The sequence below is a fragment of the Ascaphus truei genome, chromosome 6, assembly GCF_040206685.1.
Source record: "Ascaphus truei isolate aAscTru1 chromosome 6, aAscTru1.hap1, whole genome shotgun sequence".
NCBI classification, from domain to species: Eukaryota; Metazoa; Chordata; class Amphibia; order Anura; family Ascaphidae; genus Ascaphus; species Ascaphus truei.
Genome location: NC_134488.1, coordinates 13446372 through 13465521, shown reverse-complemented (window position 1 = coordinate 13465521; position 19150 = coordinate 13446372). Strand labels below are relative to the sequence as shown.

The 19150-nt window shown below is 44.6% G+C and overlaps 1 protein-coding gene across 1 annotated transcript in view; it reads left to right on the top strand.

Moving 5' to 3' along the window:
* NCAPD3 (non-SMC condensin II complex subunit D3) overlaps positions 1-19150 on the top strand; it is an 89199-nt gene that overhangs the window by 24829 nt on the left and 45220 nt on the right. Inside the window, exons 8-10 of the mRNA XM_075603374.1 lie at positions 6374-6507; positions 8464-8536; positions 12346-12471. Of these exons, the coding sequence (XP_075459489.1) occupies positions 6374-6507; positions 8464-8536; positions 12346-12471 (333 nt within the window). The remainder of the gene's footprint in view (positions 1-6373; positions 6508-8463; positions 8537-12345; positions 12472-19150) is intronic.

Below are 19150 nucleotides of genomic sequence, written 5' to 3'. Positions count from 1 at the left end.
GAGAGACTCCTCGTCAGGTGAATCAGAGATGATACATCACCGAGCGTCGGAAGGGGAGAGCGATTCGTCAGAGCAAGAAAGGCAGGCTGAAGAATCCGATTTTAATTTGGACACGGTGGATCCTCTTTTATAAAGGCAATGAGAGAAACATTGGAATTGGAGGATACAGAAGAAATGACTCAGAAATCCGATACATTATTTGGGACAAAGCAGAAGAAAACCAGGTGTTTTCCAATTCGTCAAGTAATCAAAGATATGATACAAATGGACTTGTCACAGCCAGATAGAAAACGAAATGTTCCCAAAAAGTTTAACAGGATGTTTCCTTTTGTACAAGAGGAGGTAAAATACTGGGAAGTCGGTCCCCAAATTTATGCAGCAATTTCCAGAATTTAAAGAAAAACAATCATACCAGTCGAAGATGCAGCATCACTCAAAGATGTAATGGATAAGCTGATGGATAATGTTTTGAAGAAAGCATATGTGACAGCAGGTACAGCATGCAAACCGGCGGTATCAACGACATCCGTATCGAGCAATGTGGATATGGATTGCTAATATAGAAGAAGCACTGGGAAAAGGAGTCTAGAGCACATCTATTCTAAAAGCATTGTCTGAAATCAGATGGGCAGCCGACTACGTAGCTGAAGTGTCGCTAGATGCGGTGAGACTGGTTAGTCAACGGCCTATACAGTAACGGCATTTAGAGCGCTGTGGCCCAGACACTGGATGGCAGGCACAGCGTCCAAGAACAGTTTATGTAATTTGCCCTATGAAGGAGAATTTCTATTTGGGAATAAATTATAAACAAAGCGTCGGAAGGTAAAAGCACCTCAAGAAAGTAGAAATAGAAGATATGTCCCTACATACCATAAGGCGTAAAGAACACTGTATAGGGAAGCAAGAACATATCGTCCTGGAAGACCGTTCTCGAGACAAACGTCATGGAGAGGCGGACAAAATACGTTGGCGTTTTTTTTTGTTTTTTTTGTGGCTCCAGAGGGAAATTCTCATGGTCAAGGGGTCCAGCGGCTTCCAGTTGGAGGAAGACTGAGTCAATCTGAAGCAGCACGGGCTCAATGAAAAGACAGGTGGGTACTACAGATCATTTCTTTCGGGTACCACCTGGAGTTTAAGAATATATCCCTTCTTGGAATGTTCTTACAGGCAAAACAGAAAATAAAAAAAACGAGTTTCTCACGGCAGGAGCGGTGCGATTTACCATACTCAAGGATCCAAAACATTGGAGTCCAGACAAGAGCAGCGAACATCTCTTCAGCAGCAGACTGTATGAGACTCCTGGGGAAATTTACATCAACGCCAAATGTAGTAAAATGAGCTGGTCTACACATGAGACCTTAACAACAAATTATTTATGTTCTTCCAGCAGTGGAACAGAGATCCTAGGGATGTAAAACAAGAAATATACATCTACCCACACACACAAAACTAAGATGCTGGGAAAATGCCCAAAGCCTATTAGAAGGACATAGGTTACACCAGATACAATGGTTAACTATCACCACACAGACGCAGGTTGGGGAGCCCAGATGGGAGACCTACTGGTATTTGGACAACCAAAAAACAGCAGTTACCATCAATCCTGCTGGAACTCAAGGCAGTGCAGTAAGCACTGTAATCATTCCAAAGCCTGGTAAAGAATGGAAATATACAAATAAAATCAGACAGCAGGGCCGTGGTTATATCTATAACCAAGCAAGGAGGAACAAGGAGCAAAAAAACGATGAAATTAACTTCAGAGATTCTATCGTGGGCAGAAGGCTATATTACAGATATAACAGCCATACATATACCAGGGCCAGAAAATATTACAGCAGATTTTCTCAGTCACAACCTAATTCACCTGGGAATGTGTATATATAGGGATAGGAAATCCCAAATCAGTGCTGCACAGCCCAAAAAAAAATTCCTCCAAAGTGACATAACAAAATGCAATAATAAAGCAAACTATAATAGCATAAATGAAAGTCAGTGCTGTATATCCATTCAAACGCTTGATAGCAGACATCCAAAACAGGTCTCAAATAAGTGCTCCTTAAACTTCAGTGTCTTATAATGAAGACCAATATCAGCACGAGGGGGGGAGGGGAGAGATGGAGGTATGCATGGGGTACAATGGTCGTGTAAGCAAACGTCCCGAATGAATTGCCCCCCAGCAGACCTAAACCTCTCAGATCCAAATGTAAAGACCTCTCCCTCTGAAGACCATGTAGAAAATAAAATCCTGAATGTGTGCAGGACGCCAATACGTCCCTTGATAAAATGAGATATACTCACTGCACCAGTATACAGCAATATCCTTTCATTTCGCGTTCGTCTCCGTCATGGAAGCAGATAGTGAAGGTGAAGAGTCCAGGTGAGAAGACTCCGAAGAGCACAGCAGGAACATGCAACAAAAACGGGAACCAGACTGAGATGCCAGCAAAAGGTAGGTAATTTATTCCAGACAAAAGGAGATCAACACATGGTTAAGTAATTATTTTTTTTTAAATCTCTTGCGTGTTTCGCGCCATCGGGGCGCTTTATCAAAGACTTTTTTTTTTTTTTTTAAATCTTTTACATGGAATTGCCGTGATCATCCTGTGCTCTCCTAACTTTGGAAATGTAGTTAGATGGCTGCTGGTTGAGAGCAATACAGCAAAGGTATTTTCTGTGTGAGTACGAGCATGTGGTCTGCAAAGTCACTGACTTTTATGTTGTCCTAACCATACCACTGAATGACTGCCCAAGGAAGGGATGTCCAAATTAGCGGTGGAAGCGCCACATCATAAAAATCATCATCACGAACTGGAAAAGCTGTTGTGCTGCTTGGGACAAGATGGAGTTAGAAGAAAAGCAACGGTGTGAAGACTACTTGAAATCTGTGTCAGTGCAAGCCTCGGACCAGATGGAAACTTTTCTGCAATGGATGGAGGATATGGTCTCTCAAACATTGGAAACAGACATACTACAAGCAAGTAAACAAACACATAAAATGTTGCGGTCACAGATGAGTCTTGACCAGGGACTCTTCATCTGATATTCTCGGTACAAAGGAACTATTAGAAGTGGAGCTTTGGACCAGGAAGGTATGAAGGAGGGTTCCTTATTCGACTGAGACCTAGTGGTGCTGTTGATCAAAGCTGTTTGAGAGCTGTTGGAAAAAGAGGGTTCGGAGAAGGCACTCAGAGGAAAGAGTATTCAGAGGGCCACAAATATAAAGGTTTCTCCACTTCATAGGGTGTTAAGACATGGATCTAGAAAAATCAATAAGATGTACCATTATTATGATGAAGACAAAGACTTCGGAAGTACCACACAAAAGTTTGTTGCGACAATAATGAGTCGTGAGCAGAACAACTCTTGTTCAGAAATGTGATGAACCGAAGACTAGAAAATGTCTTGAGGAAAGATTGCATTTAAAAAGCAATGCAAATTTTTTTTTTTTTAAAGGATCCCAAATACTGAAGATGCGATGGAGAAAGATTTGAAAAGAACCGCAATTTTTATTGTATTGGCCGAAATAAAGTTGGCCACAGACTACATGGGAGAGGCATCCTTTTACACCGTATTCTTTGCATCGAGGTCCATGGCCGCAAGAAAGGGATAACATTATTCCGAAGCACCGGAAGAGCATTGCTATGGTTGGGTAAAAAAACAAACTTCAAAGCGAGGTGTCACTATGCTTCTCCAGTCAAGTAGCTATTACAGCCGATGCCAATATGTCAGGCTTGGGAGTTAATCTATGCAAAATAATGGTGCAAGGAATTTGGCCAGCTCATTGCAGAAGATATCACGCCAATTTTCTGTAATTCTAAGCACTGGAGAATACTTTACAGGCATTTCAAGAGAATATACAGGGCCAAGGCGTCCTTGTAAAATCTGACAGTCGTATATCTTAGTCAATTTCTGAACAAGGATAGATCGTGCACAAGTATTTCAGATGGCTGTCCTGTGTTTCAGATGGAATTTTCGTCTGGCATACATTTTTCATTCGAATCATCACTTTTTATAACAAAAGAATTGTGGATAATAGAGGTGGTGGTAGCCAGCCTACTGGATAGGCCGACTAGTATGGTAGTATGCCCAGGCAGTAAGCATGGAGGTAGACAGTCTGTGCAAATTGCTACTAATACAGGGCCTTCTAAAGCAAGGGCTGTTATCAAAGACCTGATGATTACTCGATGATTGCAAGCACTAGACAGATCAAGGGAGTTAAACTACGTTTTATTTCGTCAGCCAACAGGAGCAACACAGATGCATAAAACAGGGTTACAGGGGGAATCCTAGATTGCTAGGGGCTGGGCACTTTTGTAACTAGCTTACTACAGATGTCTTCCATGATCCATCTACCTTTGGGTATCCCAGTACCTTGGAATGATGGAAGCGATTAGCTAGGTTTTAATCTCCCACTTGCCTCTGATACTAGGAGTAACTTGTGGCACTCTGATCGACATCGGCTTAAATACTTTCCCAGCCTCCATCTGGAACTACAGAAGACTGGGTGTCGACCAATTGGAGAGGGGCAAGACGGACCAATCAGGGCTGTGTAAGGTGATGGCACTTTTTAGGATCGCCCACAGAGGCAGGTTTAAGTAGAGTGGGAAATTCAAACTGACCAATGGCAAGCAAGCTGCTGGTGCTAGGACCAAGGCATTGGTGCCCTGTTTCAACCCACCTCCTGCAGAGGGACATCTCCAACAGTGGTGATCAATGGTTCTGCTTTAGGAATGCATGTTTCCCCGAGCTTCCCAAGTGTTCCCATTCCCTTCACCTAACCCAAATTTAGATTATGGCCCAAGCCTCCATTCTGTGCTGACGTGACTGAGTAGATTACCAGCCCATCGCACAACTTCTTACAAATCACAACTGTAAAATACAGGGAAATAAACTGCCTACATGTCAGCCATTTTGTCTACAATAAGATGGCCATAGGAGCCCAGGACATAAACAGCCGTCTTGACTGGTAGGAGCAACCAGCAGACTTAATCTTTAATATGCTCGTCAGGTCGCCCCTACTGTCACAAGGGCTAATACAGCACCTGAATTTGCAGATATTAACACAGCGATTTGAGCGGCAGTTGTTGGAAAGGAAGGGCTTTTCAGGAAACGTAGTAAAGACAATGATGGCAGCCAGGAATGGGTCAACTTCCAGAGTATAATACAGGATCTGCTTTAAGTTCCTGCAGTGGGGCAAGAAGAACTGCTAAGGCTGCTATAACCCTTCTGTAGTATTGGTATAGTTCTTTCACACAGGATATGAATAATGGGCGTGGCCTCTGTGCCACAAAGTGCAAGTGTCTGCTTTAACAGCACTTTTAGAAAGGCACGTGGCCGTGGAAGAACTCGCTCAGATTTTTGCAGACAGTAAAGAGGACCTTCTTGGAATTTATACTAGTCCTGCTGTCTTTAATTGAGCCCCAATTTGAACTATTACAGGACCTCTCATTAAATATGCTAACACGGTTGTTTCTTGTAGCCATTACTTTGGCCAGGAGAGCAGGTTGTCACGTTAGGAGCCATTCACTATTATACATCAGGACAAAATTGTTGTAAGACCAGAGGATCATTTCCTACCGAAGGTGTAATTTCCTTTAAATTAGGAGATCATCATTCCTCTGTGTGTGTGTGTGTGTCCAGAAAGGGGCAGGTGACATCAAAGGCTACAAATGCGCACTGGATCACCATGTATTCGAGACGCATATACACTCAGTGCACACTTGACCACAGCTGTGGCCCTGTCTTGGGCTCTCGGAGCTCAAGCTTCACCTGCTGAGCTATGTAAAGCAGCTGTGTGGTCACCGTTCCACATTTCTTAAACATTTATAAGCTTGACATCCAGTCCACTGCCAATGCTAGCTTTGGTTGGAAGGGGATTCAATACAAAATTGCAAAGTAGTCGTTTTCTTTTCCCGGATCCATTCATGGTGGTTATTTTCCCTTCCCTATTGTATGTACAGAGTATATTCTTCAGCTTGGGGAAATCTGGACTGTCTGCAGGTGAGTGGAGGAGCCTTTTATGAACCACATGCAGAAGTTTCTTTCTGTCCTACTTGGTCTGATGGGCAGAGCTACCCTCAAATCACAGCGATTTTAATGGATTCCAGGAAAAGAAGATTACGGTGTGCAGACTGAACATTTTTCTCCTTTTACACCCATCGTAGTGTCCTATAGCTATATTTGCACAGAAAGGGTGACCGTCTTTGCTACTGAATAGGCTCACTGCTCTTTGTGTTAACATTTTTATAGTAACCGAGCGTTGCTTCTAATGCATGTACTGTGTGGTCCTGTCATATTTGTTCGTTTTAGCACATGCATAATCCAGTCCATTAGTTTCTCCTCATACACCCCTCTTTGTATTTCCCACTTGCAGACTCTGTGCCATCTTTTCCAGCGCCTGCTAAATGTCATCCTGATGATAAAGGGGGAAGGGGGCTCTAAACCAACCCTCCTGGCTATCAGCGCACCGGTGACCAGTGCCAGGAATCAGGCCATCAGATTCATCAGGTGCAGCCCACGCTAATACCTCCAGGAGGAGCAACTCCTCACCATGCAAACTGTCTGCTGGCATTATAGAACCAGGAACCTTAGTTAAAGCTGCAGTTCAAGCTCCCGTTTTTATAACTTCAATAGTTTCATGTGGGCAATCTCTACTTGCCTAAAGAACTGCGTAGCTGCCGGTCAATTCGTTCTGCGTCTATTGATCGGTGAAGTTTGGCGACCTCCTTAGATCTGGGGAATGTAAATGGTTGCTATAGGAACAAACATGCTTGTTAAAATAGAATACAAGAAAATTGGTCTTTCAAAGTTTTTTTTTTTTTTTTTTTTTCCAACAGAAAATGCTAAAAGTATTTTTTTTTTTTTTACTACAGAACTGATTTATTTAAAAAAAAAAACACACACATGCAGGATATTGACTGAACTGCAGCTTTAAGAAGTGGTACTATTCACATGAATGGACCATTACTTGGTACATCAGGGCCATGGTCTGCATATTCTTTTTAGTACTGCAATATCATGGTAATCTGTTACAATGTGTGATAACTTTGTGTTTTGAGCTACATTTGAATGTTTAAAAAAAAAAAAAAAAAAAATTACTTTCAAGCCGAACTTAAATATGAATGTGCTGCACTGTAATATCGTTTTTAATATCTTTACACCTCCTAAAGTAGGTTTGAATTATTTTTCCCTTTTGTGTTGTGATGCATTCCCCTTTTACCTGCCAGACCCCATTCATAACCTACTGGAGAGCATTACTTTTTTTCTTTTCTACTGCTAGTTGTATGAAAACAAGAGTTTTGCAGAGTCTTAACACGATTTGTTTTGGATTTTTATGAGGTCTTGTTGATAACGCTTCTTAATACTTTACATTGATGATCATAGCTCCCAACAGCCATTTTTTTTACTTGATATATTTTGATTGGATTCCTTTTTGAAGTATACATTAAATACTTAAATTAAGATGCATTACGGAAGCTTGTACAGGCAGTCCTCGGTTATCCAACACAATGCGTTGCTCAAAATGGCGTTGTAAAGCGAAACGTTGTAAAGCGAAACACGTTTTCCCACAGGAACATTGTTTAAATGAAAGGTTCCGTTCCTGAAGGCATTTTTAATGCTAAAATACACAAAAAAAATTATGCAGGCAATAAGATATGCAGCACACACATAAATTATATAGTGTATATACTGTATTATATATATAATATAACATAATAAATAATATATTATATAGTATAATATTATATATATATACGCTCTTACGACACTTTGCAACGTTGTTTATGGAAATGTGTATATATATACAGACACACATACACACATACACATAAACAACGTTACAAAGCGTCGTAAGAGCGTTGGATAAGCCGTTTTGGTGTTGTAAAAATGAATATAGGTATACATTGCATAGCGTTGGATAAGCCATTCGTTGTAAAGCGAAGCGTTGTAAAACGAGGACTGCCTGTATGTTGAACTGTTCCTTTCAGCAAGCAAAATTTTAGCAGCATAGTCTTTCAGCTGTACTGCAGTCTTTACCAAGCAGCAACATTTATAAAGTTGTGTGGGGCTAGAGCATCTCTACTACTGTATTTTACTGCATGGCTTAACAATTCATGAGGGAGCCTATGCACACACCTGAATTTGTATTCGGGTGGGCAACTCCAGTCCTTAAGGACCACCAACAGGTCAGGTTTTCAGGATATCCCTGCTTCAGCACAGGTTGCGTAATCAGTGTGTCATTGACTGAGCCACCTGTGCTAAAGCAGGGATATCCTGAAAACCTGACCTGTTGATGGCCCTTGAGGATTGGAGTTGCCCACCCCTGATCTAGATTGTTTCCTTTTGCATCCACAAGATGGCACTCTAGGAGTAGCTTGTGGCCTGTGATGATGCAATAACCAAATGAATCTCCATGGCATGAGTTTAACATTCACTGAAGACAGACTTTCCTATTTGTTGCAGTTTCTTGGTGGACGAGCTGAAGGACGTGGCTTTTCCTGTGCTGCGCATCCTGCTGCAGCACATCTGTGTCAAGGTATTCCGTATGCGAGTCTGCAAACTAAACATAGGATTGCAACTGACGTGCGTGATTTAAAAGAAATAAATCATTGAGTCCATATGCACGTTTCACACGGGTTCCTGCCTTGTTCTGGAAGCATTGTTGTCACGGGAGACCAGGTTATTTACACCTTTTTACCAGGATCATTCATTGAGCAAAACAAGGTAGAGGAATACATTGTAGTTTATTCGGCTTAAATCTGCACACACACACAGTGGAACATTAAATACAGACTAAAAGACACAGGAGGTCTGGGGTCGGAAACTAGACTTTCCTAGGTGCAGGGAGAGTTTTACCCTGACCGGGATCTCCTGGAACTCAAATCTGTATGAAATCCCAGCCGTGAACGCTACGTTCATTTCTCAGAACTTGGGTGCAAAAGTCAGGACTTGGACTCTGGCGGGCCAACTTTTCAGGCTTCAAAACGAAGCCGGTGTAACGCCTGTATGCCCGCAGACCTGGCCAGTCCCCAGTACTGAGGTGGGTAAGGGTATAACACGCGCCCACAGCAGTGGGGGCGTGCCCGGAGTGTGGTAGTAGCGTTGCCGGCCCTGTTGAGTAAGGGTTAACGTTATACTTGCTGAGTCCGGGGCGCCAGAGGTCGGAAGGTATTGTCCAAGTGCCAGAGTTCAGGGGTTGGAGAGAGCAGCGTAGTGATGTCTGTAAGCCAGGATTCAAGGGCAGGAGAGAGCAGCGTAGTCAAAGTCCAAAGCAGAGTTCAAGTTCAAGCCAAAGGAATCCAAACGGGCAGGGACAGGAACCAAGGCTGAAACAGACAAGGGAGCTGGGCATAGACACTGCACACAGAGGAGCTACAGGAAAGCTATGCAGAGCAAGGACTGAGAGGACAGTGTGGTTATATGGGAAGTGAGGGGAGGAGCAGAGGTTTGAGTGGGTACTTGCAGGGATAGGTCAGTGAGAGCAGGGGAGGAAACAGGGAGGTAATAAAGGGTTATAGCCTGCAACCGACGGGGGGGCGGAGCTAGAGCGTGGGGGCGGTAAGTAACTAGAGCGGGTGCGCGCGCTCTCTAACCCTCAGAGCGTGGGGGAAGACCAGCGGAGGAGGTGCACGGGAGAGAAGATAGAGGGGGAAGGAGGAACCAGGTAGGGAACGGACGGGGGTGACAGGCACGCCGATCAGCGTGTGAGCCACGATAGGGAACCCGCGATCGTGAACGCGCGTGCGCATGGTGAGGGAACCGCGCGCAGAGTGTGAGCCTGGGCGTGAGGATTGAGCCGTGGAGGAAAGGCTGAGGGAGGAAGGTAGAGTTTGGGGATGTAAGGGAGCGGAGGAACTAGGCACTGTGGAAGCAGGGGGGACGGGGACACGCTAGGAACTGCGAGTCCCCCGATCCGTTACAGCCGGTTGCTTTGCTATTTTGAACAAAGCAACTTTGAAAAGCCCACCCGCTCGGCTCTGATTCAAGGGGAACACACCTGATTGGCTCCCAGCTTCTTATAGTTTTTCCTGCTCTAGCTGAAACAGAGGCAGAACTCGACAACCAATCCGCGTATAGGAACTTTCTCAAGCAGCCAATCAGAGCAGCCGGTTAGAAAAGCTGGGTCAGCGGGAAATTTAAAATAGCCAAGGGACATGTGCAAGACTGCCACATCTCCCCCCAGTTATCCCAATGCCACCAGCTGGGCAGGCCCCTCTGGGTCTGGCAGAACAAGTGGTATCCCGGAGGACTGCCATTGATCTCCGGACCCAGTACTCCGCCTTTCCCCGCTAGCTAAGTGCTGTTCACACCTCTGGGCATCCTCTGGCTGCTTTGAACTCCGATGTCCAGCAGACTTACCGGCGCCTATGGGTTTGCTCGGGCTGCCTGTTTGGACATGGGTTCCAAATGTTTAAACACATTAAAAATACATTTTAATATACTCCCGAGTCTTGGGGAACCCCTCCAGCTATGTGGGACTTCAGGAGAGGATCTTGGGGTTGAAAACTAGGAGTCTGGGAGATACTGTATGGGCCCAGTGCAACTCACCCCGGATACCCGAAAATAGTGTGTGTAAGCCGGGGAGAATTATAGGGCCACCGGTAACTCTGTCCCCAGACTCCTGCAATCACAATGACGTGCTTTTCACCCCAAACTCCCACCTAAGACTTAGACTCCCAAAGTTTGGAGTCTCTAGGGTACAGGGAACAGAAAAGGAAAACATTTTGTCTCTTTATTTCTGCCTTATTTCCCCACACACTTTCCCTTTGACTCGGTGTGGACTTGGAGTCCCCCCAACCTTACGTACGGTTGGGCACCCTCAAACCATATACTGTTTGTGGATCACCTTGGCACTAGCTGGGGTAACCCCCTTAACCCAGGATTCCCTCAGCTAAAGGAACACATAGTGATCCCTTTGCCTCATTCTTATGAGTTATGCTGAAGCAGGACAGCCTAGTGGTGAGTCGCGGTTACGTTTTCAAAAGGAAGTATTGCCGGGACAATGTAGGCTTGATTCCCGGGTACATTTTGTCTGGGACCCGGTAACTTTGGATCCCGACACGCCAGCCTCATGTCAGCGGTTCCTCCGCAAACCCCCCCCTTGAAACTCATACACTAGCAATCCCTGCGTGATTGCATGCTTTTTTTCCCTCTCCTTTTAATATGTGCATCAAGACAATCCACACAATAAGTAATTAGCCAAATTGCTGATCCGTTCTCCTGTAATCGATCGAAGATTCGACCCGGGGGTTCACTAAATGTCTGTCCGTGCAGCAGAAGAGGACCCAAAATGCAAAGTTCTGTGGGGAAGATCATGTTACCAGGCAGTCACTACATACAATTGGTGCACTGCTAGAGAGAGGGCAGGGCTAAAAGTGGTGTGTCAGAGCCTGTTTCAGAAGAGGAAGGGGATGTGACTTTGTAAATGTTTGCTTTAGCAACAAAAAATGCTTGTTACATTATACGTTCAAAATGTCATTCACAGTGGTTGGAAAAAAAAAGTTACAAGTATTTTCTCATAGTACATAACTGATTAATTTAAAAAAAAACAAACACATTTAGGGTATTGTTTGGTCGACAGCTTTTAAGGTTTTTCTTCTGTGCTTTGCAGTGAGCACATCAATAATATCCCTTTTAGCTTTGTCCTCAACGCAGTTTCTGTTCTGTAGTTTTAGGGGAATGCCACAGCCCTCTTCTGTTTTATTGTTTTTAGAAGTATGTACAGCTCAACCCCCTTATAGCACTGTGCTTGGGCCGTGTTATAAGCGGATTGCGTTATAAATAATGTACAATTGTATGCATTGTACAATAAAGTATTTAAGATACCAATAATCGTGTTATAAAGTAATCATAAATACGAAAATTGGGAGCCACGCATGCATCCGTTACAACGCGAATCCGCTTGGGTTGAGCTGTATTTTAGCAAAACTGTATACACAAACAAACTACTTTTTCTTTATCATGAACACACAGAAAATAAAGAATAAGTTACAGAATTAGCAGACAGAAAAACACAATGCACTCACACATTGACTATCGGATAAATGTTAGGTGACCAGGTATTCTTGCAAGGTCTTTACAAGCTTTGTGTACATACTTTGTTCACTCACTCTGATTACCACCATTTAAACTTGTTTTTTTTCACAGACCAATATAGAACTTCTAGTATGTGTAGACGTAAAATGTTCAAAATAATTAAATCTAAGCTGGTGAATGTGCAAAACTGTTTGAGATGCCCCTAAAATCTGTGTCCATAACTCAATTTTGTTCAGTGACTAATTTTTAGGAACCATTAGCCCTAAGCTCACAATATTTGACATCTAAGTTCCTTTTGCTTGTGTGTAGTTTACAGATAAGGCTGATTACCGGATGAGTGCTGCCCAAGCTCTTGTGAAGCTATTGGAGAAGCTCCCCAATGTGAAGTATGCTGAATTCATAGACTGGCTTTTCAAATATTCAAGAAACCCCAAGGTAAGACTGCTGTGCCTTCATATGTTGGTAATAGAGCAGCGCACAGTCTGTTGTAATTATAGATGTACTTTCTCTGCATCCCACACAGTATCAGCAACTAGAGGGTTAACTTACTTCCTCAGATAGGACAAGGAAACCTCACAATGCCAGTTTTTTTTTGTCCTATGGGATATGATTGAGAATGCCATCTGGAGGGCGCCTAGGTGCCCCTCCCTCACAAATCCGGGCTTTGCTGGTATACCTCTCCATGAGCACCTACGAAGGCGTGCAGGCTGCAACAAAGATGGGTATTCCCCTGCACTATGTCTGTGGCCTGGTCCCGGTAGACACAGTTCTGGAAGGACAGCCCACGTTTGAGGTAGAGGCGCCGGAAGCCTGCTATTTTTAGAAAATGGGTATACAGAGCGCGCTGTCCCAGAAGTTCTTTATCTCCTCCGAAGTGTAGTAATTACCTCCCTGCAGATCCCATTCTCCCGTGATCAGCGGGGTCACTAAGATACATATAAAACAAAAAAGGGGCGCAATGAAGAGGAAACAAAATGAATACTAGTAAAGTCACATTTATAAAAAGCACACTTGGTGCTTACACCATATAAAACAATCAATAAGAAAAACACATATTAGTGTTGTGCACCAAATTACTAACAACCAGAGGATAAGGTCCTGTCTAACCAGAGCCACTCAAACCCCAAAAGAGTCCTAGATCTAAATAAGGGAATCGATTCTATCTGCGGATGGTGTGAGCAAACAACTTAGCTTGGGGTTTGTATCCTCATGGAGTAAAAAAGCAGGTACACAGCAGCTTGCGAGTCTCTGTCGTCACGTGCTGCATAATGATGTCACCTCTGCGCGTTTAGCGCTTCATCAGGGGATGGTTGAAGGTGAAAACACAAATGGCGAACAGAATCACCCAGGTCCTTATTGGCACGCACTCATGATGCACAAGTATAATTAACAAGGATGCATATCCATTAATTTCAACCAAAATTCCCACTACCCCCTCATTGGGGGTAAAAAACATACAAAATGTGAATGGCTAAATAGGGCCACACATAAACCCATGAAACCGATAATAATAAAGATATGATTTAATATTCATAACATGTCTAAAAAAAATAAATATATCAATCTGTAGGATATTCATATATAGGATATATATATTCTGTAGGATATAAACATTTTTAAGTAATCCCCGAAGAACAGGGCATTACTGGCCAATAATGCCCTGGCTGGAAGAGTTGAAGGCCCGAGGCGAAGCGGTGGTTCACATGCGTGGCGCGCGGGCTCCGTCTGTTTCCGCGGTTCCAGTGTCCAGTGCGCGCTCCCCCCGGCATCAACGCATTCACGGTGCGCACTCCTCTGCGTTCTCCCGACTCCGCCCCCGCTCTGACATCAGAGGTACGTGGCACGGCGGTCACACGCTCCTCCCTTCTCTCCTCGGGTCCGGTCTCCGCCCCCGCACTGACGCGGGTACCGTGGCGTGCGCTACCAGGTCGCAAGCTTGATGCGAGGGCCGCGCGCTTTCTAGAGGTCCCACCCTCACTCCTAATCGGCTGCACAATAGGACGCACATGCACGATCCAGCAGCCTATCGGTGAGGGCTCCTCCACTTCCTGGTTGCCTCCCATTGGCGGGAGGTCCTATAATATACCCTGTCTGAACTCGCATTCCTTGCCGAGCATTACGCCTGTTTTGTGACTCTGCATCTCTCTGCATCCTGCCTTGTCTGCCTCTTACCTTGCTGCCTGACCCTTCCTTGGAATTGGAACTTTGGGATACTCTCCTGCACCGACCCTGGCTTTGGAATACGACGATCCTGCGCTGATCCTGGCTTTGGAATACGACGATCCTGCGCTGATCCTGGCTTTGGAATCCGACGATCCTGCACTGATCCTGGCTTTGGAATACGACGATCCTGCACTGACCCTGGCTTTGGAATACGACGATCCTGCGCTGATCCTGGCTTTGGAATCCGACGATCCTGCACTGACCCTGGCTTTGGAATACGACGATCCTGCGCTGACCCTGGCTTTGGAATACGACGATCCTGCGCTGACCCTGGCTTTGGAATACGACGATCCTGCGCTGACCCTGGCTTTGGAATATGACGATCCTGCGCTGATCCTGGCTTTGGAATACGACGATCCTGCACTGACCCTGGCTTTGGAATACGACGATCCTGCGCTGACCCTGGCTTTGGAATACGACGATCCTGCTCTCTCCTGCACTGACCCTGGCTTTGGACTATGACGATCCTGCTCTCTCCTGCACTGACCCTGGCTTTGGACTATGACGATCCTGCTCTCTCCTGCACTGACCCTGGCTTTGGACTATGACGATCCTGCTCTCTCCTGCACTGACCCTGGCTTTGGCTTTACGACGACTCTACTCCAATCCTGACCCCGGCTACGTACCCCAACGATTCGCTACTCTCCGCTCCTAGACCCGGGAAGTACCACGTTTACGCTGTCCTCTATCCTCTATAACCCTGACCCGGCTTGCAAGACTATCCTACACTAGACGCGCCCTCGCAATTGTGGTCGGCGTTCTATACCAATCCCTACCTCAGCCCTGCGGTCGCGCCTAGTTTGTGGTGAGCTACGCGTTACACGTACAAGATGGGGTCCTTTTCTTCATTACATCCCCCCCTTTTTTTTTTAATGTGTATATACTGCTATTTTTATAGCAGATGGGAAACACTGGTGACGTCCTAAACGCGACAAGTTTGTATTTCCCCCCCCCCCCCTTTATCTTCCCTGCTTCCTTCAGAGATGAAGCAGTATGCTAAAGGAGATTTCAAAGTGGCAAGATCTACCTAAGAAAGCTACATCTTCACCGAAGCACAGGAGTGCGCTTGGCATCTTGTGAAGAAAGAATACGCCCTGCATATACTGGAAATCTTTGCTGCAAATGCATTTAGAAAATTAGATCAGAAGAGGCGCCATTACAAATGGTCGATTTTCTTACGTTGGATGAAAGTCTCTAGTTCTTCTTCTTTGTTTTTTTTTTTTTTTTTTTTTTTTTTTGAAGAAGAAGCTCGCTCAGAAGCAGTGAAAAGATCCAACTTGGAAACCTCTTGATCGAAACTCCCAGACCCTGAAGAAGACAGGTCAGGAGAAGTACGATAACGAGTGTGCACATGAAGAGCCTGGTTCTTATAAAATTGATATCATCAAAAAGCTTCTAAAAAAAAAATTAAGCTTGGCGTTGGAAATGAATGACTCGCAGGAGAAATTAGGCATCCTAAATAGGATTTTCCTTTGCAAATACAAAACGAATAGATACTTTCCTCTGCATCAGTCCATTAAGGAATGGTGATCGCCAAATGAGACCCTTTTTAACGCTTGCGGTGTTCCATAAATGATATCCCTTTGCGGACGTTGAGCATGGGAAATGGTCCCTGTAACAGGGACTTATCACTGTTGGAGAGAAACTGCCTCTAAACCCAGCAGTGTGCTTGTTAATTGCACACAGGCAATCAACCAGACTCCGTCTGGCTGATTAGGACTTTTAGATAAAGCCTCGTCTGAGAAACAGGAGATTCCTTAGCTCACAAGGGAGCAGCCATAAGGAAAAGGAGGGCTGTGTTCTGAGAGCAAGACACAAGGGGACCAGACCTCTATGCCTGCACCCTCAAGCAGACAATTACACGGACACCACTGACCTGAATGGCCACCTGCATTTGGGTACGCTGTGTAAAGCTGTGCTGCCCGCAGACCAGTCCCCAGTACTGAGGTGGGAAGGGAGTATACCACACACCCACAGCAGTGAGGGCGTGCCCGGAGTGTGGTAGGTTGCATTGCCGAGGCTGGTGAGAGAAGGGTGGTTAGATACTTGCCGAGTCCAGGGTGCCAGAGGTCCAACTAGTGAGTCCGTAAGCCGTGGGTCAAAGGAAGGAGAGAACAGCAAGGTCGTAGTCCGTAGCCAAGTCCAGGGGTCAGAGAGGTACACGTAGTCAGAGGGAAGCCAGGGTCCAAATCCAGAGGGGGTACGCAGACGAGCCGGATCAGAGACGCAAACTGTAACAGAGAAGAGAGCCAGGCACAGAACGGAGACGGTTTCATTGATCAGCGGAGCCATTCTTGTCATCAAGTTACCCTGTTGTGAGTCCACGGTGTATTGTAATATACTAGATGATGGTAAAGGGTGCAAGAAATCCATTAGAGATCAACCACTGTACAAGTTTATTGCTCTAAGACCATTAACTATTTAGTGGTTTACTTTCATCAAATATCCAGATGTGTTGGTGAAGCAGTATTAGGGATTCACACCTGGCTTAGAATATCTTTGCACAGAGGTGATATGTTTACATGCACTGTGTGATATTATACACTGTTTTTCGTATTTTCTTTCATGTAATGCACTGAGCACGAGTGAAGACAAGCACCAAGGAGGATTTTTTTTTTCCTCCACAAGAATTAGAGGCCAGTTTACCTAGAAAAAAATTAAACCAGGATATCACCATGATTAACGATGCATTAAATTCTTTGTCATACCTTTTTATCTATAGTATCCGTCTGATTGCTAGAAACTCTGTTCAGTTGGTAGTAGTTAGAAGTGCACTTTGGCTTAGAACCTAGGCAGCGCCTTCCACTATAACAATAAACTGCTTTCTGCCATTCAAACGGTCATTTCTATTTGGGAGGCTTTGGATGATTCAGAAACTTCTGTTTGCAAAGGTAACTTCTTACCTCGGGGAAACCTGGACTAAATCTTTCCGTTCCTCGTCACATTCCTTTCATGACACACAAGTCTGTAGGCCGGAACAAAAGAGAAATGTAACAATTGCAAAGAGAGTATGCCGTGCTTACACGTGTGTTGTGTGTGTGTGTGAGAGTTGTGTGTGTATTCTGTTTAAAGCAGCATGCATTGGCTTAAGGGTTTAACCATGTAATGTGGTCTTGAGACCAAAGGTGGCACGGTGCTCATTTGCATGCCATTTCCCAGAATCCCTTGCAGTGGTAGCACTGTATGCTAGGAGATAATAGTGAAAGGCAGTGTTGCAGACCTGTCTAAGACATGTGAATGTGCTCACAAGTTATATTTTTAATATATAGATCTATCTATCTCGGATAAAATCTTGTGGGGGGCATAAAAAAATGTCTGATCTAGCCAAGGACTTGAGGAAGGCAACTCAAGAATTTTATGTGGCCGCTGTCGTTCTCCAGGAACAGGAAAAGCAAGGGATCTATTTCCATCTATTTGTAGTCCCAAAAGCCACTGGAGGCTTCAGAGCAGTCCCGGATCTTAAAGAATTAAACTGTTGGCTACTGGTCAGATTTCTAAGGGAGTCGCTTTTTTCAGTCTTCAATGTTCTACACGAAGTGGATTAAATCACATTGGTCGACCTCAAGGATGCTTATGTACATATCACAACAGCACAGGAATACCACAAATTCCTCCGGTGTTTCTTTGAAGGCGGTTTTTCAAATTTCCATTATTGCCTTTTGGGATCGACAGCGCCATGGACCTTTCTTGAAAGTAAGTCACTATAGGGACTTACCTGTGCCAACGGGGTACTTGCATACTACCTTATCTGGATGACTGGCTCATAACAGCGACCACTCAAATACAAGCGAATGAGCATGTTAAGAATCTTCTCTCTACCCTACAAAATCATGGATGGATTGTATCCTCAAGAGTTCCTTGTTACCAACACAAAGAATTAATACATTTGGGACAAAACACTTGAGGCAATTGTCCATTTCCCTATAGACAAAGATCTGCAAGTAGGTGAAACGGTCTCTGAAGACATTCAATCTGTCAGTTCAGTCATACATGTGGATACTAGGGCCCATGTTCTCTACAGCAGACATGATCACATGGGCTCTTTTTCACACGAGGATCTTACAGTGCAATTTTTGGAACAACTGGGACTGGCTCCAGATAACTCAATCCCTAGATTGGGAAATAGGAAGAGGCAAGACGGTTTTAAATGGTGGACTATTCCCAGCAACCTGTCTTGGGGAAAACCCTTGCCATTTCACCAGTGGAAGGTGATTACTACCGACGGAAGTCTCCAAGGCTGGGGCGCCCATGCTGATTTATTATGTACAAGGAGCTTGGTCCATAAAGGGAAGCGAACTGCTGAGCAACATTCTAGAAATAAGCGTTGTGGTGGAATCCATTTTCGCTGTGCATCATTATATCCGTCTTTCCCCAGTTCGAGTATTCTTGCAGAACGCCACCCCAGAGGCATGTATCAACAATCAACAATCAAATAGTTACTTTGAGTTCTGCAGCCCTACAAGCGGTAAGCACGATGCCAAGAAGCATCTCCCAGCATTATCCGTGTTGCACATTCCAGGTCCAAAAAAACTATCGGATTTTTTTTTTTAAAGCAGACACCCACTGCACTCAGTGGAATGGTCTTTATCGCCAAGTATTTCAACAAATCTGTCAACTCTGGGGAACAACAAAAATATACGTGATGGCTTCAAGGAGAAATGCAAAACTCGGTCCATACTGCACGAGAGTTCGAGATCCAAAGGTGTTTGTGTTGGACGCCATGAGGATTTTTTGGGAAGACAGCTTAGGGTTGTCTCTAGTCAAGAGACGAGGCATTACTCCTGATCGCACCGATTTATAGCCAAGAAGGCACGTGGAATGTGGATCTTGTCAAACTAGCAGTGGCACGTCCTTGGAAGCTACCAATAGTGCTGGATCTACTGTTTCAGGG